Here is a 25,973-nt window from a genome sequence, read left to right as displayed (position 1 = left end):
CATGTTTCCAGGTAGAGTGAGGACAAGAAGATGACTATAAACCACAAGTGATGACAAGTGACGGACCGTAAAGTACCGTATGGTGCCGCTAGCTAAAATAGCTAGAGCGAAATAAATCACTTTCGTATCAATCCAACATTGACAAAGACGAAAACGAAGGGAATTTTATCCTTAATTTTTATAAGTTTTAGTTAGTTTTGTAAGCACACGATACAGTTTCAGTTAGTTATTGTTTTTTTCTTTTCATTATAGTTTTTAATTATTTTAGTTAACGAAAATGCTTTTTCAATGCTAGTTTTCGTCATTTCGTGAATTTTCATTAACGATAATAACCTTGATCCATAGCTCACTCAGACAGATGAATGACAGAATAAAAGAGGTGGACAGAGCCACCATTATGTCATCCTGTGGGTTGTGGACTATTGAGGACTCAGATCTGGCATTTTTGTTTTGGTATTTTGCAAAAATAGGTTTGTGAACTTTTTCTCACCAACTTTTCTTGCATGAATGAGGTTATTTCTATAGAAATACCGTGGGTTTTTCGCCAGTACAGACCTATGGATGTAAGACTGTGCTCATTGTGCCAAACACACTCATCTTGGTTGGATCTTATGGCGACAACCTGATGAACTGTACAGATAAAAACTGTATCGTTTCAAACATGAGGGAACACAAACTTGCCCATTTGAACTTCCCCCTGACAGATGCAACAGAACAAGGCTGCAACAAATAACTTTTAGTATGGAGTCAACCTCAGAAATACAAATTAACATCAAACCCATTGTCAAACAAAAACAGTAAGGCTAAACCTTTAAAGCTGCTAATAATTGTGGAAGTGAAACTAATGTGTCGTCAGAAAAATGTGTTTCACAAGAAAACACAAACTATTACCAGTATTTTTTTTTTTTTTTTTTTAAATCCAGCACGCATTAGAGGAAGTGCAATCAAAGTCACTTCCACATTTGTACTTTGTGATTTCTTTCTATAAAAAGTGTGATATAAATTAACTTTACTTACTTACTTAGCCTCAACTTTCACTTCTGGTGCAGACACCAACAGTACAGTATATGTGTGTGTGTGTTTTTATTGATCATGTGACTCCGTAAACCTTCAACTGGAGACCTGGTGCTGTGAGTCTAATCCTCCAGATGATGTGCGGCCTTACAAAAGTGTTCAGAAGTATTTGCCAAGGCTTTTGATTCTTTGTTTAGTCCTTTGTACTCGCCAGATGGGTGGTACCTGCATATAACCAACCAACCAACAAGGGTCATACCTACTTGGGTCACTACAAACACAGTGCCAACTTTAATTTAGCGAACTATGATTCAGTGTAAGTAAATACTGTTCATTATTTTTGAACAATACCATGGCACTGTTTCCTCATATCTTGTGCACCAAAAGTAAATGCCTAACCCATCTTTGCTCACACCTGTTGAAATAAACAGTTCTTCTATGTACAGCTGTTTACATATTTACCCTCCAGGCAGTGAAGATGTTTAGTTTGGACTGAATTTCTGCCTCACCAGTGCAAAGACTTGAAACTGTAAGCGTTCTTCATCGCTGTTACTAGAGAATGCAATTTTTTAAGGGGCTTAACTTCATCAGAACCTCACAAAACTAGACACTGAAGAAGGACCTTGGCAATTTTCTGTCATTGTCCTTTAACAAACAAAAGAATTAACCTGGGTGACTTTCCAAATTCAGTCATTCATCTATCTTCATTGGCCAAATTTGGTGCCCTTGTGTAATATTTCCAGATTTCAAAAAAGCTTCTTGGACCCATGCCCTATGTCCAGCACAAAGTCCCCCAGTTGGATTAAATATGTTACTGGTGATGGAGGAGGTGTCTACATACCTGCCGCAAAACCCCTCTACAGCCCACCAGACCACATGTTCAAAGGTCCAGTGATAATTAGTGCTGCAACAACGAATCGACTAAATTGATCCAAATCGATTCTTAAAAGAGTTGACAACAAATTCGGCAGTTGATTCGTTGGATCTTGAGCACGTTAGTAGTGACGTATGCCCACATACTGTGTAGTGTAACTGAGGAAAATACAGAGCAGCATGACTGAGGCTTCAGATGCTGGGCAGCCTCCTTTGGCTGAAACATATTGTGCTGTTTATGTAACAAAACTTCACCACCAAAATTTAATCATTTATTCCTTGTGCCAGTATCAACATTTCCTGAAAATTTCATGAAAATCCGTCCATAACTTTTTGAGTTCTCGTGCTAACAGACAAATACACCGACCAACCAACTGACCGACGAAAACATAATCTCTGCCGTTTCACTTGACGGAGGTAAAAATGGCAAAAATCCCACGGCACAGTACATTTTGGGCAAACAGGGCTGCTGTGGTCACTGCGACCGTAATCTAAACCTAGCTTAAGATAGCCTACCTGTCGTGATTACATTAGCCTGCTAGCTAGTTATTAGACACTATTGCCATAATTATAACATTTTCATCCATCTCCGGTTACCAGGCCACCAGACTAACATTACCTATCGTTGACTGGAACTCATACATACGACACTAGTTTGATAGCCTATAACTGGAGCTGGTTGAAGACTGTAGCTTGCTAGTCTCTAGTGATAACAGGTAGCGGGCTAGTGCTTGCTAACTATACCTGAAGCCATTGCAGGGGTGTGATCATTAGTGACTTGTCTGCAGCCTATATTGCTTTGGATTAAATACTGATCTTTGAGAATTGAGTCTTTTGTGTTTAGCTGATGAATCGATTAGTTATTAAAATAACCTACAGATTAATCAGCTTTTAAAATCATCTTTAGTTGTAGCCCTAATGATAATTGCTATCTGCAGCTGTAATTTGTATTTGTGTCTGGATTTTTCTGATCGTTTACTACCTGCTTTTCAAATGTAAGATATCATATTTAGAGCTGGAACGATTAATCGACTCAAAGTGATCCAAAAAAAATCATTCAACCACAATTCTCCTGAATCAAAGCTTTGTTTCCTTCATTTCTCTGCTGTTAAACATTGGTTCCACTGTTGTGTTTCACACAGATGCTTATTGTGACGCATAAAGAAGCTTCAATTCAGGAAAACTGGAATAGAATATTTCCCTTCAGTCAATTCGAGTCGATTAATCGAATCATGAATTTTTGCATTGGCTTCAAGCACCTAATTGATTAATCGTTTCAGCTCTAATCATATTATAGGTACTAACTACATTTGACTCTTAATGACATTCAGGTGAATAGTTCAAGCTGTATTGTATACATGAAACCTATTATCAGTATTGAAAGCAGATTTTGGTGAAGATTTGGATCCTGTTTGGTCTTCATCAGAGTCCTTGTTAGTTTGATTCACTAAAACACAAGTTGCCTTGCATTTTCCCATTATGCCTTGCAGTCATTTAAATCCCATGATCTGTGGTGTTCAAGCAGGTTTTATTCATTTGTATAAGAACAATAATGCTATGAGCTTATTTTCCATTATTTACTGTAGAATCAAATGCTCTGGAGTTATATCTCAAATTTCTTTGTGCTCTGTGGAGTCACATGGATCATCCTCTGCTCTCATCTGATCGTTGGCTGGAACTGATAGTAATGTGTTGTGAATATTTGAGGAGACAGGGCAGAGAAGTGAGAACAGGACTGGAGCGGAGGTGTTTGTGTCAGGTGTTCTGTTTTTACATTTACTGTGTTACTTCCTCAGATGAGCACTCCTGTGTATGACAGTTATGACCGTTTGGGGGTTTAGCGTTGACTGAGAGAGTTATTGTAGTTAACAGGTCAAGGGTCAAAACGAAGTGACTCTGTCTATTGTGCAGCAAAGAAAACCTGATTTTAAAAAAAAGGCTTCAAAACACCTATTCATTTATTTATTTTCCTCCAAGAAGCTGTTTGTTGTTAATCTGATAGTATTTCATTTGAAAACAGAAGTTACCACTGGAGAAATCCCTCAGGTCTATGCATAAATTTAATGAGCAAAAATTTACTGCTCGTTTCAGGGGAATTTTTGAGTTTTTTCATTTGGTACATCGTGATATTAATTATCTACTGTGTAGTTGCTTTGTTCCACAGTATACCTAATTACTGCAGTAAAGTGAGAGGTTCTGCTGATTTTAAACACTGACGCATTACTGATTCAGAACAACCAGTACCTTGTGTTTAAGTAGAGATGAACGTCATAATTGCATCACTGGAAGTTGCATGCGTGTGCAGCTGATGGGAAAAAAATTGGAAAAAAAGTTATGTCCCCAAAATAAATATTCTGATTAAAAATATACAGTAATTTGATATTACGTCATGATACGACATTTACTTTACATCCTGACAAACTGGGCTGATCATGTTAGCACTGTCATGTGCTAATGTTACTAGTGATGTCCCAATCTGGATTTTTTTTTTTTTTGCTTCCAATCTGATTTTTTTAGGACTAGATTTGCCGATACCGATCTGATACCGACTTTTTACAATAAAATTTTGATTTAAATTTGGAGTTATTATTTGTAGGTTATTATGCTATTATTTTACTTGAGCTCACAACTGGGCTGAATGTGGAACCTGAACTAAAACATTAAGATGGTATCATATGGGGGTGTGTTCTGCGCCGTACGCTAGTGAGGTTCGGGTGGGTCAAAAGAATGTCAGTTTATTTGCTGGGTGGGTTGGGTTGGGTCGGGTCAAATAATTCCACAAAAGTCCCGCAGGTTGAAAAAAATCCGACTCACATTGTGAAACCTAGTGGAAGTGAAACCTATAGAAGTTTTACTAAATCCTCTAAGTCTCCCGCTATTGTGCGGCTAATTTTCCTTTTCCCTACCTTCGGAAACTTTTATTTGAGGGGGCAGAACTTGTGTTTACCTTTTCCCCAGAACTGGGTCCAGATCGGCCCGATCTCGTGACTAAATCCGATCCTATCTTCTAAAAAATACCAGAACAGCAGCCGATACTGATCTGTAGATCGGATCGGAACATCCCTAAATGTTACAGTATGTCAATAACACTAATGTTACAGTATAGTATTAATATTAAAAAGGTGGAGTAAGGTGGGTAGAGCATGACTGAAGGCCTAGTTGTGAAGTACTTGGCCCACCACTGTGTTCTATTAACATATTTTCACAGTCTGCCACTTCAATAAACTGTGACCCTCTTAACTTATAAAATTATCATTTAAACAGACAAACATCATAAGTGTAAATAATGGCAAAAAAGTATTGCCTCTTGCCATAGACTGCAATACATTTTTTTCAAAATGAGGCTCCATGGAGTACAACCAGAAGAGGCAGGTCTTCACCTTTATCTTACAACTACAACACGTAACATTTCTTTTAATTTTTTTACTCCACAAAACTGCGGTTAGTCTTTTTTCTTGCTTGTGTAAAACAAACTGGATTTCTGGTCCAGTTCAGAGTTTATTCAACATTGTTTTGAGAGAGAAACAGTCAGTAAAAATGTTTGTGCAGTTGCAGTTCATGGTGTATTTTTATAAGTTATCGGCCCTGGAATTTGTCTTTTGGATCTCAAGCTGGAAAAGTTCATGAACCTCTGTTTCTACACTTTGTTCATACTCACAAATAATGAAACAGTGTTGCTATAATACAGGCCTGCACACAAAATCTAGATCAGGACTCGATAAGAGAATTGGTTAAGAATTTGATGGAGACTGATAATCATCAACTCTCTGTAGGAGTTTTAGGAGCCAGCATTAACACTAAGCCTCAGTTGTGATGGGCAATGATGAAGTCCCCAGTTGTATCGTAAATATTTATTGTCTTGTCAGGTCTGTGATTGATACGGCTCTGAGTGGAAAACCTCAGCAAGGACGAACAGCCCGATGATGTCCTGATGTGTACAAACTGGCAAGGTGGAACCCTGTTCTATCAAGAGTGGGGAACTGTCATGCTTTGTGATTCCTCACAGAAAGATAGCGTATATTAAATTTTAATCTGTGTTTATATTTCAAACTCTACTGAAGTGGAAAGACCGGTTTGGATGTAATCTGTATTTATAACAAAGGCTCAGTGTGTATAATTTTTCTGTGATTGTGCTTGTGTGAAGTTTTTCCGAGCTTAATGCATAAATAAATAAATGTGCTGTAGCATTTTTTGCCAACTACCTAAAATGGTCTTAGTCATGAAGGTTTGACAGACAGACAGACAGACAGACAGACAGACAGACAGACAGACAGACGCCGGCAAAAACATAACCTCCTTGGTGGAGGTAATAACCTCCACCATTCCTTGGCAGAGTTAATAATAAATACTAATCTAGTTTTATAATTAGTCCTTGTTGGTGGCAATAATATTAAGTCAGAATTTCCACATCAGAATCCACCGCCATCAAGTTCTTCCCATGGTATGTTTGTCAGTACGGTGCCTTTTAAGTTTCCATTTTGATTCTCCATGTTCCCTTTACTGCTTCAGATCACCTGCTGGCCTCTTTTGCCCCCCCATCGTAATTCATTTTCTCACATCCAGTAGCTTTAAGCGGGACTTGTACTCGGTTGCTTTGATCCGGAGCCTGGGGGACAGAGGAGAATGGCCACTCTGTGTTTTGTTGATGTGGTTTTGCGGCAGGTTGCATCAGCGGTTGAGCTACTGGTCCATTTAGGTGTTGGGATGTAGGGATGCGGACGCTGAGAGAAAGATGAAAGGCAGTAACTGGTTTGGGTGGATTTGGAGGGACGCCCAGATGAGATGAGAGGACGCTGATGGTGGACGAGTGTGTCTGGAAATGGACTGTGCAATTTCTCTGCACTCTGTGGCCCTTTAATCTATAGAGGTGTCATCAAACGCTGTCTTTGAAGTAAGAGTGTGTTTGTGTTGCACTACTTGGTTTTAGATGAGGTCATATATATGGAAAAACCTTGACTAAGCATTCTATAAATTGCAGTTTTTTTTATGTACTTGTACTGGTCATGCTTACAACATTAATTGTGTTTTGTGCATTACTTATAAGCAAGACAGGTGCAAATTCAATAAAAAAATCACCATAAATGCACCACAATGGACCTTTTTATTACATGAATTACAGATCGGGGGCAGAACTTATGGGAGGAGCCATTGCCAGCTGGAAGTGACTTACCGGAGTTGATTCCGGCTGATCAAGTGCGAGTAAACAAGTAGTAGTCAGTGAGGGAGATTGAGTGTAAAGCTTGTGTTCAAGAAGCAAACTGTGATTAGAAATTTGGAGGAAATGGCTGTAAATGGTTAGCTATTGGATCCGATAACGCGTCATCTTAGACTGGTGTCTGCTACAGTCCAACCAGTCGGACAAGTCAGAGAGTTAGCGTCACTACCGATGCTGGAACAACCCATGACCTGACAGAAATGCTAGTATTATGTATGATCTTTTGACATAGCTAGCAGTGAAAATTCATTATAGGTACCGTTTTAAATGAACTTTGATTGTCCTGTCAAGGGTTGCAGTGAATAATAATTTAAGCTATTTGTGCATTAGCTGTCCATAAGTAAATAGTACAAAAAGACCATTGCACCTTGGTAACAGATACCATACATATAGCCCATATATGTACCCTAAAGCCATAACTCTTCACCATTAGTCATTGGTATTTTTTTTTGCAAATTAAAGTGTCAAAACGTCATGTGCAACCATCTGGCTTTGATGGTTAGAAAAATACTTTTTAATCAGTCTATTCTAGGGATGTAAACAGTTAATCGACTGCAATCTCCGCTGAAATCTTGCTCCATCATGTCAGTGATGCAAACTCAGAAATGCCCATTTCTTCTAAACTGCCCCTCTTCAGATCCATTTATTTTATTGAATTTCTCTGCTGAATTTCTTTAGTTCTACTCCATAAATGTCATTGCCTGTACTGTATCCAATGGTACAATAAATCAATCATTAAGGAATATGACATGCTTTTTTCATGAAGTATATAAACAATATTTAGCTTTTTTTCTTATAGACCTGATCGAATGAGAAATTCAGGTTATCAGGAAAATCGCCACATATCATTTAATCGTTAATCGATCAATAAGGTCAACCAACTAATGATTAATGGATTAATTGATAATTTGCATCCCTTGTCGCTACCGATGTTGGAACAGCTTGTGACCGGACACAAACGCTAGAATTATGTGGGATCTTTTGAAATAGGTAGCAATGAAAAGTCATTATAGGTACCCTTTTAAATGAACTTTGATTGTGCTGTCGAAGGCTGCAGCTAATGATCATTTAAACGATTTGTTCATTACCTGTCCATAAGTAAATAGTACAAAAAGACCATTGCACCAAGGTAACAGATACCATACATATTGCCCATATATGTACCCTAAAACCATACTCTTCATCATTAGTCACTGGTAACTATTATGCAAATTAAAATGTCAAAATATCATATGCTTTGATGGTTAGAAAAATATTCACATTTATTTATTTGTTAGTTTGAGTTGTATTTTAAAATCCTTTCATCCCTTTTTTTGTCATTTACAAGAAAAATAAGTCTGTTAACTACATTTCATGACCTTTCAAAGATCATATAATGAAAAACTCAAAACAGAAGATCATATTTTGTTTCTAAACACTTTATACTGAGTTGCAAAGGAGCAAAGTCTACAATTTTAACACTGGTGATTTTTGAGTAATTCTAATATTATTCCACTTTTGGTTATATTATTTTTAAATTTAAACTGCTCATCGGATACTTACATTATGTCATGCTTTCTCTAAATTGCACGTCTGCTTTGCTCTTCACTCTGTCTGTCCACCTTTATCTTTTTTCTACTTTTACACTGTGCTATAGTTCATGTGTTCGTCTCTACATTGTGTCAGCTGCTGTCGTCTCCTCTGTCTGCTAAGGCCTCCCTTTATCTTCCTGTCTCCTCGTCCCTCCTCCATCTTTCCTCCTCTCTGTAATCATGACTGTCCACGCATCTCCTTCATTGTTTGTCGTTTTCCTCTGTCTCTTTTTTTTTTTCCAACAGTTGCTGCTCCTTTGTCAGTCTGTCTCACTCTGCTTTTTCTTGCATGTCACTCTTTTGTATCTGTACGTGGGATTTTTTAGTTTTTATTCTCCAGGTCTATTTTCATCGTTTATTTAACCCTTTAACCCCTGACGTGTCTGTGGTGAGCGTTCTGAATGTATGATTTATTTAAATATCCATAAAAATTCAACCGTTTGCTCAATAGGAAATATTTCCAAACATGCTGATAGAATAGACCTGGTTCTTTCTGTAGACATCTGAGCATGCTCAGTCCCCCCCACTGCCACCTCCTGTGGAATGGGGGGCAAACACAGAGCAGCGAATGAGACCGACTCACTATAAAAATAGACGCTTGAATAAATAAGAGTGAGGGAATTGAGCTAATGGTGACAAATGAACCTTGAAAAACCCACATTTCCTTTCAAAATGACAATTTGTAATTACAGCAAAATTTCATATGATGAAATAATGACATTTTATATCCTGAAAAGTCAAAGGTCAACCTCACTGTGACTTCATAATGGCCTTTTAGCTTAATGCTTCTAGCTGTTGTTGAACTCCATACTGCTCTGTTAAAATCTTCTTAATCAGACTAACCAAAACAGTGAGAAATTCCTTATCACCATAAAATATATTTAATGCCTTTTATTGCATTCTTTCAGAGCCTTCAATGCTTGTCTAATACATGCATTGACCCTGGTGAAATTGGGTCAACTGACCAGCTCCATCCAATTTCCGAGAAGTCTCTACTACAGGCATCAACCTGAGCCAGTTCTGGGAAATCTATAATTATTCTGTCTGAACCATCATGCAGTTCCACACCCTAGTTCAAATATCTCAAGTATTATCATAACTTGTGCAATAATCAATGCCATTATACTGTTAAAAATGCCATTTACACCTGCGTTTGTATACAATTTGGAGAAAATATAGTTGTGCAGTAAAAAAAATATTAAAAACAGATCCAGTTCTATCCCAAAGCTAAAATTTTGTGCACAACATCTTCAAACATATATGAAGTCATGGTAAAAATGTCAAAATTTTCATTAACTGGCCACATGGTAATTTGGGTGCTCAAATAAAGAGTATTTTTGTGAAAAATTGAAATCGACCCATTTTATTCATTGCCTCACAGCAACACTTTTCATTGAAATGTAGTCTTTTTGCAGTATATTGTTGCATCTTGACCATAAGAATCCATGCAAAAAAAAATGAGGTCTCTACTTTCATCCATTCTGGCACAGTGCAAGCCTGAAGAGAGAGGACATTTGGAAGAATTAGCCTTTTCGCCTGATTTCAAGGCTTCATGGACCAAACATGAAGGCACCTACAATTACTTTGATGCAAACTATGGTCTTTTCAGGGGGATTTCACTCCAGACAGTGAGTTTCAGCAGTGTGGCTTGAATACCTAAGGAGATATAGCTCCTCAAAGTTGGCTCAAAAGCAAATTTGCAAAATAAAAAAAAATTAAAAATTTTTTTTCAAAAGGCTGTGTCTCCTAAACTATTACAGATATGACATTAAAATTTTGGATTTGTTCGTTTATCTGGTAGGTGAACAAGTGTGAATTTTTTCAGAGTTTTCTGAGGGGGTCATGTGGGGACCATTGGTTGAATTGCCATGGAATGACCTTGTTGTCCTTTTCTTCCATTTATTATGACACTGCTCTTCTTGAGTCCTCAGTCTATGGGTCAGAATCTCCAACTCATAAATTCCATTCACAATTTGTAGCCAGTTGTTATTTGTAGGAGGTTATAATCTGCACCATTTATTTGGTAATAGCCTTTTTACAGGCTGCTAATAGTATTTTGAACAAATATCTATCATTTTTTTCTAACATTATTACCAATAATGCATCCAAAATACATCACCAAACATGTTTTAGGGATTGCATAACCCAGTATCTTAATCTTATTATCCCAAAATGATGCAAGTTTAGGACAAAACCAAAAGACATGAGCATGATTTACAATGACATCTCCACATTCTCTCCATCTGTTGGTAATTTTTGTTTTGAATCTTCATTGATACGCATTAGAGCCATATTTTCACTGCATGAGAAAAAACACTCTTCCATTTCATTCTTCATTTTCTGTCAAACTTCTTTTTTAAATTGGAAAACATCAGTAAGATGCATTAAGTACATACTCCTGAGCTTCCCCTACATTTTGCTTGTTCCAGGCCGAGCTGTTCATCAGTGGGAATTATTTCAGTTACAGACTAATGCTCATAAATATCTGACTAGATATTGCAGAGTGAAACATGTAAACAACTCAGTAATAGTAATTTGTTTTCTTTTTCCACTGCTTTTTGCTCCCATTCCTTACAGCTGAATGTGTACTCCTGTGATGCCTTGTTACTCACAGTGTGAATAAAGGGCATATTACCATGAGGAGAATCTGTGGTCTGATGTCTGTCTCTATCTTTTTTGCTGCAGGCTGTTCAATCTGACTCTGAAGAAGCTGATCATGCTGAAGGAGCTGGATAAAGACCTCACTTCCGTTGTCATTGCCGTCAAACTGCAGGTACAAGAAAACCTCTTCAGCTGACAAGCAGGGATGGGGGAAGATGTGCAAATTGGGGTAGTTTTAATTGTATGAGGAAAGGTCTATGGGAGGAACTTGGGGTTTCAGTTATTCAGACACAAAATTGTTGTATGTTGCTGCTGTTAACTGAAATAAATATGTCTGTCTGTCAATCTATCTGTGTATCTATTAGGGATGTAACGATTACCAGTATAACGATAAACCGCGGTAAAATTGCAGACGGTTAGTATTACCGTTTAAATTCTAATTATCATGATAACCGTGTTTGATTACCGCAGAAAACACCTCTGTAAAGGTATGCTTTCATGTCAAAAATTTGAGAATAGTTTTAATTTATTACAATTTTAATTTTATATACCTAATATTTGGAACCAATATTCACTTTTAATGTCTTTGAAAAGGTTCGTTAAGCATCTTTATGTTATTTATGCAATAAATTATATACATTTTTCAAATCGGATTTGATATATTTTGAATGTTTTTTGTCCTTTTGAGTTGATATAGTAGGTTAAAAAATGAAAAAATAATAGACAGTTGATATAAATGTTGTGCTGAAAAAAAAAAAAAAAGATCCCAAACATGGGTGTAGTAAACATTTGTTTATATAGTATATAAAGGCAAAATCAAAAGTACTGAGAAACAGCCAAAATAGGCTCAGACCACTAGGGGTTAATACTTGAATGTTTCTGCCAAAAGAAAGTGCATTGTGCTAATTATGTTATTTATTTATTTATTTTTTTAAATACGACTTGGTTAAATTATGTCAGTGTGTGTATTAGTACTTTTTGAACATTTTGAGCACAATTTCAATAATACCGCGATAATAATGATAACCGTGATAATTTTGGTCACAGTAACCATGATATGAAATTTTCATATCGTTACATCCTGTCTGTCTGTCTGTCTGTCTATCGAGTGGCGTGTATGTTTACTTCTGTCTGATATTTCACAGCTTCTACAGTTACTAAATTAGGATTGAACAGTGGTTGAACAGGAGGGGTTCAGCATGCAAAAACATTCATTTTAAACAACAAACAAGTGCAAAGAAAAAAAACACAGACGAGTGAGAAATTAAATATAAAAGAAAATGAGAAATTTGGTGTTTGTATAAATAGAGAGTTAAAATTAAAGATTTAAATAGTATTTACATTTTTACATGGAGGTTGTGCACGGTGTGATGTAGGGGGAGATTATTGAGAACTGTTATAACATGTGATGGCTGTGAAAAGGAATGACCAGCGTAATCACTCCTCCTTGCATGGGTAATGTAAAAGTCTGTTGCTGAAGGAGCTACTCTGGGCCTCCACAGTGTGGTGCAGGGGGTGGGCGGGGTTTCCCATGATGAATGTCAGCTTTAGAGAATTATATTCACAATGGCATTAACTTGATCCATCTAAACCCCTTTGCTAACATTAGCTTTGGTAGTCTATTTTCAATCTCGATCTCAGTTCAGCTTTTTTTATCCCCAAGGTGCAATTTAAAAAGGTACAGAGAGCACCGCATCAGACACAGGCACGACATAAGACATCTAAAATAAACATCTAAACATAAACATGTTAGGTAATGTACATTGGCAATGGGAAAAGGTGAACGGTGGTAACGTGCTTAGATGTGATGAAGTGCTTTGTACAGTTCAGGAATAGTGTTTACGGAGGGGTAATGGTGATGAAGCAGGGAAAGGTCAGAGTTCATTTGCTGGACAGCTGTGGGGATAAATGTGGCTGTCCTCCTCTGTGTCGTACAACCTGGACAAGGTGTTACTGAAACACACCTTGTAGGACAGTGGTTCCCAACCTTTTATGGCTCGTGACCGCACTTTAACATCATAAATTTCTGGCGACCCCAGACATTCAAAACTCAGACATTTTTTTTGCTAAAATTAATTTGATTTTGATCATGTAATAGTTTGCTATACTATGTTGCAAATAAACGTTAATTTTAGACGACATTTAGTCTATGTAATGTATATTATTATGGACAGAGGCAGAAAAGCCAGGTGTAGATTACTGCACAAAGTGAGAATTTTTTTTTTGTTGGTCAGGATATGTACAGTCAGTCCAGCTTGGATTTACAAGGCTGACAATTAATACTGAACAAACAAGAACTCAAACTATGAATTATGAAAGAGCTGCAGCATCTGAAACCGACCACAATGAACATTTGAAAAATAAACAGCACCACAGTGCTTCAGTTTCAGCTTCACAGTTTGTTGTGTCTTTTATGTATTGGGATTGTCTCTCTCAACTCACCATATACTTTTTATTGATTTTTTTAAATTATTTTTATCAGTTACTAGAAATTTCAGGTGACCCCCATTTGTATTCCTGGCGACCCCAAGGTTGAAAAACATTGTTGTAGGGTGTGTGAAGGTCTCGGAGAATCCTCTAGGAAGCTTTGACTGTCTCTTCTTTACACGTCCGTAAACATATGTTAGGTGATTCCACATGCTGGAGAACAACCCCCCAGCTGTTCAGCACAGTGCCTGAGGGTCTGCCTACAGATGTTCCCAGGTCCAGAGGCAGTGTAAAGGCTCCCACACAGTCAGGCGTACTGTTAGCGGTGCAGAGTCTTCATGCAGTGTCCGTAGATGTTTGAGGTTTCATAGTCGGGCATACCAATTTCACATTGAAAACAGCTCAATGTGTAGACTTCCCACCGAGCAGTCTATTGTGTGACACTGAGAATGCGTACGCAGAGTCTGCGCGGTTGTAAAAAATTCAGCTTTGCGCGGCCATGTCTGGCGGACGTCTGCTTTGGGTCCACATTAAGTCCACCTCGAGTACTCACGGATGTCTGCAGAGTCAAATACGCCTGACTCTGTGGGGGCCTGTAGTCTTGAGAGCACTCATCACCTCCTCCCTGCTGAAAGACAGGGTTGATTCATCTGGATGGAGTGAGGAAATAAGTCTTCAGCTCAGTTGTTGTCCTCTTCAAATGTTGTAAAAAAAAAAAAAAAAAGAGTTGAGGTTAGTGTGAAGTGATGTAGAGTTCACAGCCACCCTGTTCTTAAAGTCCTGCCAAACAGAGCAGAGGTTCCCCTCGGGCAAAGGAGAGCTGCACTTTGCCAAGCTAAAATATTAAAACACACTTTATGGCATGCTTGACCTCTTGATTGACCTCCTTTTTTTCCTGCATGGTGGCAGTGTTGGGAAATATCATGACCATTTTAGTTGGAATTGTACCCTCCACACAGAAGGACATTTATGCAGACACTGTCTCCACCTTCTCATTGATGGTACTAGAGAACAGTAGTAGAAAACGATAAAATAGCAAAATAATATATAAATAATGACAACCCCAAATTTTCTCTTTGTTTTAGTGTGAAAAATGTAAAATTACAGTATAAAAATGTTTACTTTTGCAAACTATCCTCACGAAATGTGACTAACCTGAACAAATATGAACAATCTGAAATGTCTTAGGAGACTTAAGTGCAATTTTAACATTATCCTGCCTGTTACGAAATGTTTTGTGCCTTTTTACATCCACCTTGATCTGTAAGTTGTAATGCACATGTGTAAACGAGAATCTGAGACATAATATTGGTAAATTTGAGTTTTTATTTATAGATTATTATGTTATTATTTTACTGGTTTGGCCCACTTGAGATCATATTGGGTTGAATGTGGCCCCCCCCTACAGGACTATGGCGTTGGCTCCACATGTTCTGATGGAAGGGGAGGGGCATTAATACCATATATGACTGATGCAGATTAAATAATCACCTTTTTACAAAAGTGGTCCTGAGTAATCTTTAATGAATTAGATTTGTTATAGTTTTCTGTGGAAAATCACTGAATAGATTAACAATTTGTGAACAGGTACTGTCTTTGAATTCAGTGACTCTACTTAATAGTTTTGACTGGGTCTTTTCCCTCTTCACCCCCTCTGTCTTGTCTCTGAGTAAATGGATAAATCTTATGCTATGCCTGTCACAAGGGATGTATAACAATAAACCGTGGTAAAATTGCAGACGGTTAGTATTACTGTTTGAATTCTAATTATCATGATAACCGTGTTTGATTACCGCACTTTTAGGAGAAAAACCCCATGTAAAGATCTGCTTTTATGTCAAATGTTTGAGTATAGTTTTAATTTATTACAATTTTGATTTTATATTCGAATATTTGAAACCAATATTCACTTTTAAAGTCTTTGAGAAGGTTTGTTAAGCATCTTTGTGTTCTTTATGCAATAAATTATATACATTTTTCAAATCGGATTTTATATATTTTTTGTGTGTTTTTTGTCCTTTTATGTTTATAGTAGGTTAAAGTGAAAAAAATAATAGACAGATGATATAGATGAAGTTGTGCTGAAAAAAAAGATCCCAAACATGGGTATAGGAAACATTTGTGTATATAGTATATAAAGGCAAAATCAAAAGTACTGAAAAATGGCCTAAATAGGCTCAGATCACTAAGGGTTAATATTTGAATGTTTCTGCAACAGAAGGTACATTGTGACTATTATTTTATTTGTTTTTTGTTTTTTTCCAAAATATAACTTGGTTAAATTATTTCAGTGTGTGTATTAGTACTTTTGGAACATTTTGAGCACAACTTCAATATAACGCGATAATAATGATAACCGTGATCATTTTGGTCACAATAACCATGATATGAAATTTTCATATCGTTACATCCCTACCTGTCACGTAATTCCACTGTTTCATTTTTCCTCCATGATGCTTCTGCAATTGCTGTCTAGGGCTGTGTATCGGCATGAATCTGGCGATACAATACAAATCACAATACTAGGATCACGATACGATATAACACAATACTGTTAACACAACGATATTTTTTGTTTTGTTTCTTTTTTTAAAAGATTATTTCCTGGAAACATTTATAGTTCAGCATTTGGATAAATAAAGTTTTAACATGCAGCTTTACCAGTACAAAAAAACACATAAATAAATAAATAAATAAATAAATAAAGTTTTACAGACATTGGAGTTTAAGTTCTGGCTTAAATGTTCTTTTTCTTTTGCGAAAAGAATCCATAGTGTTCAGTCCCTGAATCATCCAACATCAGAACATTATTTTTGTGCATTCCTAATACATCAAACAAACATTTACCTCTTTCAGACAGCAAAAAGTGATTTTAAGGATGCTTGAATTATCCATTATTTAACAAAACAGGGTTATCTTTTTTTTTTTTTTTTAAATTACATTTATGACCTGCAATATCGCAATAATACTTTTGTAGTATACAAACAACAGAACAAAATACCCATGTGAATATAAAAATAGCTTGAAAAACAAAGAACAAAAATGAACCTCCACCATGTCTGCATTTGAATAAATACCTAAAAATATCGATACAGTATCTTGAAGTGAAATATTGCGATATATTGCGATACCGATATTTTCTTACACCCCTGCTGCTGTCACTTGCTTAGCGTTTCCTCTGCCACGTCCTTTCAGTCTGTTACCCTCTCCACCTTCGTCTGTGCCAACCCTCTTGCTCCCATGATCCTCTCCCTGCATGCAGTCGATAAGAGTGTATTGTTTTGAAACTGCTGGAGTTAGTCAAGGGACACTAATTGTAATCTTCTCCAGCAAATCAGTCTGATTGTTCTTGTGTTTTCTTCTTCTGCTGGTATTGATGCTGTTGACTCTTTTATTGTCTGTCTCTGCTCTTTCTGTTCTGTCAACTCTTCAGGGCTCCAAGCGAATCTTGCGCTCCAATGAGATCCTTCTATCCTCAGCAGGACTGACAGAGACCGACCTCCAGCTCACCTTTTCCCTGCAGGTAAACATCAAGGTTCAGTTCCCTATCACTCTATGAAAAACATTGTTTTTTGATGAAAATATGACAAAATATGAAGGCGCATTGAATGTCTGTCATAGAAATCCTGCTGCTGCAAAAACAACAGTAAAATATTTTCAACTGAGACACATCTGGTTTGACATCAGATGAAAATGCATCCTCAAAAACTCTTTATTAAAACAAAAAAAAGGAAATGTCAACACAGGCAGCTGACAATTTTGTGTCAAGCTAAGACATGTTGCATGAAAGCTTTGCAGTAACACAGAGTAGCTGTTACAATTCTTCAGTTTTCACACCTCTAATATGTAGATTGAAATTGCTGCAATTAAGGCTACGATTATACATAGCCGGGTATTTTGGAAAATGGAGATTTCCCCCTCTCTGTTTAAAAAAAAACAAACAAACCTTGTGCAGACGTGATCATTTTCGGGAAAAATCTGCATTTATATGGCCTCGTATATACTGTCGAGAGCATGCCAAGCCTATAGATGACAGTGTAGTGGGACAGTCGAGTACCATTAACTGATTAGAATCCTGAAAAGAATCACTTCTGCTATGAACCTATGGAGATGTAGTTTTCCTGGTGCCGCGTCCGAGCAATGCCAATGGTTGAGCCAGTGACTTTTTTTTTTTTTTTTACAGTCACAAACTGCTTTTCTGATGTGACAGAGGATATGAAAAAGGGTTTGGACTCGAACCGTGTTAGTTCTGTACTCAATAACATCTGCATCTGTTTTGCAGTCGTGTTTTGTCTTTAGTTCATGAAGACCGACGTAAATGATAACTTTATTGACCTTCTACTGAACTGGACACAACAGATAAACAAATAAAATAAACTAAATATGAAGTAAAACAATGTGGAAACACCTCATAAAAGCCTTATTTTATATCAAGTAAATTCATGAAGATCCTGTTAAGCAGATGTAGTGGGCGCTAATTAACTAAGATGCTAACATTCACTACCAAACCTCCTTATTTTCTCATTTAATATGTTTAACTTGACTTATCAGCTCCATCCTCTTCCTCTAAACCAGGGGTCTCAAACATGCTGGCCGGGAGCCAAATGCGGCCTGCCAGAGGTTCCATTCCGGCCCGTGGGATGAATTTGTAAAGTGCTGTCGAACTCATTTTAGTTCAGGTTCCACATACAGACCAATATGATCTCAAGTAAAATAATAATAGCATAATAACCTACAAAAAATAACGACTCCGTATTTTCTTCTTGATTTGAGGTGACAAAAATAACATTGCATTGTCTGTAAATAATGACTTCAAATGTTTCTTTGTTTTAGTGCAAAAAATAACATTAAATTATGAAAATATTTCAATTAAGTAAAAAAATCTTGAATTAAGCCAAAAAAATCTTCAATTAAGTAAAAAAATCTTGAATTAAGCAAACAAAATCTTCAATTAAGTAAAAAAAAATCTTCAATTGAGCCAAAAAAAAATCCTCAATTAAGTAAAAAAAATCTTAAATTGAGCCAAAAAAAAAACTTCAATTAAGTAAAAATTTTTTGAATTAAGCCAAAAAAATCTCAAATTTAGCAAAAAATCTTGAATTAAGCAAAAAATGTGGAATTAACAACTTCAAATTTTTTTCTTTGTTTTAGTGCAAAAAATAACATTAAATTATGAAAATATTTACATTTACAAACTATCCTGTAACAATAAAATGTGAATAACCTGAACAAATATGAACAACCTGAAATGTCTAAAAAAAAATTAAGCACAGTTTTAAGTATTTTCTGCTGTTACTAAGTGTTTAGTGTCTTTGTAGATTCGATCCATAATGCACATGTAGATTAGTTGATGCATAATAATGTTAAAATTGCACTTATTTTTCTTAAGAAATTTCAGTTTTTTCATGTTATTCACATCTTTTTTGTTTGAATAGTTTATAAAATTAAGTATTTTCATAATTTAATGGGTTTTGTTGCACTAAAATAAAGACAAACATTTGGAGTTGTCATTATTTATAGGTTATTATGTTATTATTTTACTGGTCCGGCCCACTGGAGATCAAATCGGGCTGAATGTTGCACTGAAAGAAAATGAGTTTGAGACCCTGCTTTAAATTGTATCATCACCGATGAACTTGGTAGAATATTTCTTTCGAAAACTGTGATGTCTGTCCGAGAATCTCCATTTTCGCGTTTCCCTCTGTTTACATGCAAACGTGAAAACAGACATCTGCAGATCTGTCTATTGACAATTTAAATTCAGCCATCAAACTATGCACTCACATCACCGAGTGGTAAAGAACATGTGTGTAAATTTGGAAAGCATCAGGTGAACAGTCTTTTGTAATTTCCGGTCTATAAGCTGCCACTTTTTTCCACACACTGTTAACCCGCGGCACAAAAATGATGCGGCTAATTAATGTTTTCCGGGCTAACGATCGATCCAGTTGTCGAAGAAGGAAATAGAGCTGCTGCACGTAAGCTTGGCATCAATGAATTGATGGTGAGACGTTGGAGACGGGGTGGGTTTGGCTTATAGTCCAGAAAGTACAGTAAACTTTGGCCAGAGTTTTTAGAAACTTTCGTTTTTGGTGCACATGGCCGTCGTTGTCATGTAAACGATAGGCACAAACACAGACAAAAATCTCCGTTTTCAAAAATCCCCGGCTACGTGTAAACAGCCTCGAATTGTGCAAAATGTTTAGACCAGACCTGAAATTTTGGACTGATACCCATATGTAAAAAAAGCTAGGCTGTGAACCAATGTTACAACCCGAAGGGTGAAACATATTTACAAAGGACACTGGGAGTCAAGGAGTATAATGCGAAAAAAAAAACTTTATTTGCATTTAGTTGTTTGTTCTTCTGCTATTCTCTTCGGTTGTTTTTAATTATGCAGAATCCAAAAAACCCCTTTTTAAAACCCCCGTGCCCAAAGTAACAAAGAAAAAGACCAGAGTGGACCGGCAAACTAAACATAAGGACTGTGCGCTGGACAGGCCAACCCTGTACAGGGCCATAGGAGCTGCCAGCGCACCGCTACCCTATCAAATAAAGCAAACTGCAAAATAAGCCCTAATGAAAGGAAAAACGAAAACAGGACGTCCGGATCCACCTGGTCAAACAAAAGGATAAGCTAACAAAAAGCTAACAAAAACCCCGCTGGCGTGGAGCAACCTGCGTGGAGGAGTGGAGCGGATGCGTGCCTCAACGTGCGCGTTCCGGACGCCGGCATCGCTGGAGGAGGTGGAGAGAGCAGGAGGCGAGAGAGAGCGCTGGTCCAATTTATAATCTCAGCCAGCGGGAAACCCAATTGGCCATCTATTAAAGAAACTTACTAAATACATAATATTTTCAAAAATGTTATCAAGGCAAAAAAAAAAAATAACAGAGCAATATTCACCCAAAAGTCAGTAAGAATTATAACAAAAAACCCCACAAAAGACAAAGGGGGAAAAATAGAAGTGCGTCAGAACATAACAACCAGTACATTACAATTATTTTTCTTTGTTCCTAACAGTTTCATATTGTTTTATTGCCATCTACCAGCAGTTTGAGTTAAACAGTGAGAGTTTTAATGATAGACTCTGTGACAGTTCAGACTCAGTTGTGTGTCAGTGGTCAGTTGGAATGTGTTATGCAGGACAACAGATCAATCTAATTATCCTGACCTAGAAAAAGAATGTCACCACTTCATCAGTCTGATTCTGAAGCCGTCCAGCTGGTCAGTTATCTACCTGTCAACTCGGCATGTGTTTGCTGATGTCTGTGCTGTGTGTCTCTGTATCTGCAGTACCCACACTTCTTGAAAAGGGACGCCAACAAACTTCAGATTATGCTGCAGCGGCGGAAACGATATAAGAATCGCACCATCCTCGGCTACAAGACTCTGGCCCTTGGACTCATCAACATGGCTGAGGTACAACTTTGAGATTAGATTAGAAATGAAGTGAAAATTTATATGAGATTTAAGTGTAAGAAACATTAGAACGCAGGTGTCAAACATGCGGCCTGGGGGCCAAAACCGGCCCGCCAAAATTTCCAATCCGGCCCACGGGATGAATTTGCAAAGTTCAAGTTAGGGCATCAAACTCAAAAATAATATAACAACCAATAAATATTGACACCACCATTTTTTTTCTCTTTGATTTAGTGCAAAAAACATTAAATTATGGAAGTGTTTACATTAACAAACTCTCCTTTTTTTTCTTTCTTTTTTTTGGGGGGGGGGTCTCTTTTGTTTGTCTTTGTCTTTTTCTTTTTGGTTACTGTTACAATTCTACATAAAACTCAATAAAGATTTAAGTTACCAAAAAAAAAAAAAAAAAAGAAAGAGAAGAAGGTGACTCCTGGGAAACAAGTATTAACTCATTTGGAAATAATATCTAGTGTCCATCAGTGTTATGATACTTTATGAGGCTTCAACATTGGCTTCATTTTCAAGCTACTCCCTTGGATCAGCATTGTAACTGGATGTCAGTGCATTCCCCAAATAAAGATAGGAAAAAAGGCCTTTTCGTAGCAGCAGATGGAGGTTAAGCTCCATGTCTGGGAGCTGCTCAGCTGTGAGTGGTTGAGTCAGCAGGCTCTCATTCTCCTCAGACAGACATGCCATTGACCCAACAAACTGTCACTCATGCTCTTTAACCATGAAGTATCTGCTGGAGTTTGACATGTGTGTATCTGAATATTTCAAAGTGTTTTCCAATTTAATATCCGGATCTATGGTGTATACAGTAGATACAGTCACGGAAAAAATTATTAGACCACCCTTGTTTTCTTCAATTTCTTGTTCATTTTAATGCCTGGTACAACTAAAAGTACATTTGTTTGGACAAATATAATGATAACAACAAAAATAGCTCATAGTAGTTTAATTTCAGAGCTGATATCTATCCATTTTCCATGTTTTCTTGATAATAACCAAAATCACTTCAGTTCTTCCATCAGTATCTATGGCATTGTACTGACAAAAACAGTGCTTTTAGGCATTCCATGTTTTCTTTTCTGTCTGTTTTAGTCACATGATACACACAGGAGTTAGTACTGGATTGTATAACCATTGTTTTTGATGACTTTTGATGGTCTCATAATTTTTTCCACGACTGTATACCAGGAATTCTGTCCATCGAGCCAATATATTTGTCCAACCCATTTCTTGAAGACTGTTCAACTGATACTTTTCAAATTTCACACACATGTTCTTTACCACTTGGAGAGCTGAGTGCATATTTCGATGGCTGAATTTCAATTTTGGGATTTTTTCTTTTTTTTTTTTTTTTTTTTTTTTTTTACAAATGTTTGAAAATTTCAACTTCAATATTTGTCCAACCCATTTCTCAAACTCTACTCACCCGAGCTTCTTCAAATTTCACACACATGTTCTTCACATGTGCCTTTCTCCCACTTTTTGCATTTTTACAAACTTTTGAAAAGCTTTTGAAAAGATTGAAAGTTAAGACTCAAATTGAATCCCTAGGTAGACACGGTATCAGTAAGCAGGAGGGGCAAAGTGTTGTGTGACCAGGCGGAGGTGTTGGTGCGCTCTGTTATTATTTATCTATTTTTAACCACAGTTTTGCCAGTTCGTTCTCCCGAAAACCTTCAGTTAACCTTCATCCAAACTCAATTGAAGGAAGTGAATTTTTAAAATCAAACTTGTATTCTAATCTGTGGCGTACTGTTCTCTCCTCTGCCCTCCATAAATGTCGCCATAAATCAAATTCTCAATTAAATTTGTGCCAGAGGCTCCTCACATTCTCTCTCACTCTCAGTATGAAGCTGTTATAAAAACAGTTTTGATTTATGGCATGGCTGGCATCATGTTTTTACCTGTGTATTATTTTAGTGTTTGAGATGAACAGGATGCTTATTGTACCTGACAAAGCTACCTGGCAGCTTTCAGGTTTATTACAATCCACAAAAAAGTGTCCTGCTGTAAAATATTTTATGAAGAAAGAAGATCTAAATATAGACCTAATCAAGAAATAGGTTCAGTCTGTAGGATCTTTACACTGTTGACTAATGGAGACTCATGACGTGCAGTAGAAAACCTAGAAGATTTCAGCAGAAATGTTGAATATATGGTACCTGCTACTCAGAGCAAATTCACTGCCATAGTATGGAGCCCTTTGAATACAAAACGGTCTAAGCATTGTGTGTGTGTTTATGTGTGTGCAGGTGAATGGTTGCTATGGCGTTTCCTGCTGCTTTTGTCAATGAAACACTCTGAGAATGACATTTACCTTGAGGGATGCCCTCAGATAGGGGCTTCAAAGTCACAGGCAGTTCCTCAAATCACCAACATTTTTTCACCGTTAGGTAGAGTAGATTTGTCTGAATGTTTTTTTTTGGTTTTTTTTTTAACTTTTTATTTTAACTTCTTAAAATCACTTCTACAGCACAGTAATAACAATAACAGGGCACAAAACAACAAGGGTGGGATGCTGTTCCATATGCACTCATCTGTCTTTATGCATCAGATCTGGTAACAAGAATTAGACTACGTTCAGACAACAGGTCTTGATGCTCAATTCGGATCTTTGGGTGAAATCCGATTTTTTTTAAGTGCTCGTTCGTATTACATGTGAAATGCGACTTCTATCAGTGTTTAGTATGAACTGAATGTGAAGAGGTCCTGACATAATACGTGACCATGCAGGCACACACTGTGTTTACAAAGAATAGTATGTTTTTCCCTAGGATGCAGAATTGTGACGTTTCAATTTTCAATGACGTAAAGGTCGGATAAATGCGACCTGGCTGTTCAGACTGAAGTCGCTTCACAAAATATTAGATATGTATCAGATTTAGGACGACATATGAAAGTGGCCAGGGTCAGATTTGAAAAAATCAGATTTGTGCTGTTCAAACTGTCTTTAACAGATCGGATACAGGTCACATATGGGCAAAAAAAATCGGATTTAGGCGACATTTACCTGCAGTCTGACCGTAGCCTTAGTGTCCTTGAATATGGTCCATTTTTCCCCTTCTTTGATTCAAAGTTCCCACCTTAATCCTCAGATGAAATGTTAATTTTTCCATGGTATATATTTCCCCTATAATGTCCAGCCATTGCTGTGATTGAGGAGGGTCACTTTTTAACCAGTTACTAGTGACAACCTTTTTGCATGCAATAATTTGATCAAAATCTTTTTATTGAAGTTTTCTCAATACAAGTGCAGTGCTGAATGGTCCTTATAGAAATCTTCAGTAAGCATGGGTGTAAATCAATCGTCACTACCACCATAGAAAAAAAAAAAACTGGACAAAACAAAGCAAAACAGAGCAAACAACAGACTACATAAAATAATCCCTCCTCAGTCATTGCCAGTGCACTAGACATAATAAAGGATCACTATCACAACAGAAGCCTGCACTAGGAGTAAGTACGGAGTGTGCAGTATTGTTAAACTGCACCGAAATGTCAAGCATTTACAGGGTCTGGAATGTTTTTAGGAAGGGACCCCACACTTTCTGGAATTTCCCATTTGATTGCTGAAGTGAGTATCTATTTTTCTCCAGTCTTAAGCAGGACATAATGTCTTCTAACCACTGTGCATGAGTGGTAGGGAAAGCCTCCCTCCACCTGAGCAGGATTGCTCACCGAGGCAGAAGGGCAGCAAAGGATAAAATGCGTTGTTTTTCTGTAGGTAGCTTATTTTCACCTTCCATGACCCCAAATAGAGCTGCAGGCAATAATTACCTCCGCCAGGAGGTATTGTGATCACTTTGCTTTGTGTGTTTGCGTGTTTGTTACCTCCGGCAAGAAGGTTATGTTTTTGTCGGCGTTGGTTTATCTGTCTGTCTGTGTGCAAGATAACTCAAAAAGTTATGGACAGATTTGGATGAAATTTTCAGGAAATGTTGATGCTGGCACAAGGAACAAATGATTAAATTTTGTTGGTGAACGGGGGGGTGGGGGGGCCACGGGGGCCCACGGGGGCCCACGATCTGCCTTGGCGGAGGTCTGCGCTGTCTTTTCTAGAAAAGCACTCAGAGAGCGCAGACCTCCGCCAAGGCAGATCGTGGGCCCCCGTGGCCCCCCCACCCCCCCGTTCACCAACAAAATTTAATCATTTGTTCCTTGTGCCAGCATCAACATTTCCTGAAATTTTCATCCAAATCCGGGGCACTGATCTGCGCTCTCCAAGTGCTTGTAGTTTGTTTGTTAGCAAGATAACTCAAAAAGTTATGGACGGATTTTCATGAAATTTTCAGGAAATGTTGATACTGGCACAAGGAACAAATGGTTAAATTTAGGTGGTGATGGGGGGGTTGATCTGTCTTGGCGGAGGTCTGTGCTCTCCGACGGCTTTTCTTGTTAATATTTTAAACAGGTAAGCATCTTCTCTTTTAATTACATCATCAGGTATTAGACCCAGGTAGATGGTCTGTTGATATAAGTTTTATGTAGGTTTATTGTAAACTGAAGCACTCACTAGGGATGTAACGATATGAAAATTTCGTATCATGGTTATTGTGACCAAAATGATCACGGTTATCATTATTATCGCGGTATTGTTGAAATTGTGCTCAAAATGTTCAAAAAGTACTAATACACACACTGAAATAATTTAACCGAGTTGTATTAAAAAAAAACAACAACAAAAAAACAAGTAAAATAACAGGCACAATGTACCTTCTGTTGGCAGAAACATTCAAATATTAACCTTTAGGGATCTGAGCCTATTTTGGCTGTTTTTCAGTACTTTTGATTTTGCCTTTATATACTATATAAACAAATGTTTACAATACCCATGTTTGGTATC

The 25,973-nt window shown here is 37.2% G+C and overlaps 1 protein-coding gene across 3 annotated transcripts in view; it reads left to right on the top strand.

Moving 5' to 3' along the window:
* pacs1 (phosphofurin acidic cluster sorting protein 1) overlaps positions 1-25,973 on the top strand; it is a 146,788-nt gene that overhangs the window by 59,060 nt on the left and 61,755 nt on the right. For all 3 annotated transcript variants that reach the window (XM_030162059.1, XM_030162058.1, XM_030162057.1), the window contains exons 2-4: positions 11,359-11,446; positions 17,135-17,224; positions 20,996-21,121. In XM_030162059.1, coding sequence (XP_030017919.1) covers positions 11,359-11,446; positions 17,135-17,224; positions 20,996-21,121 — 304 coding nt within the window. The remainder of the gene's footprint in view (positions 1-11,358; positions 11,447-17,134; positions 17,225-20,995; positions 21,122-25,973) is intronic.

This window comes from Sphaeramia orbicularis, chromosome 18, assembly GCF_902148855.1.
Source record: "Sphaeramia orbicularis chromosome 18, fSphaOr1.1, whole genome shotgun sequence".
Classification (NCBI taxonomy): Eukaryota; Metazoa; Chordata; class Actinopteri; order Kurtiformes; family Apogonidae; genus Sphaeramia; species Sphaeramia orbicularis.
Note: the sequence above shows the minus strand (reverse complement) of the source record. Positions and strands in the feature narration are given on the sequence as shown.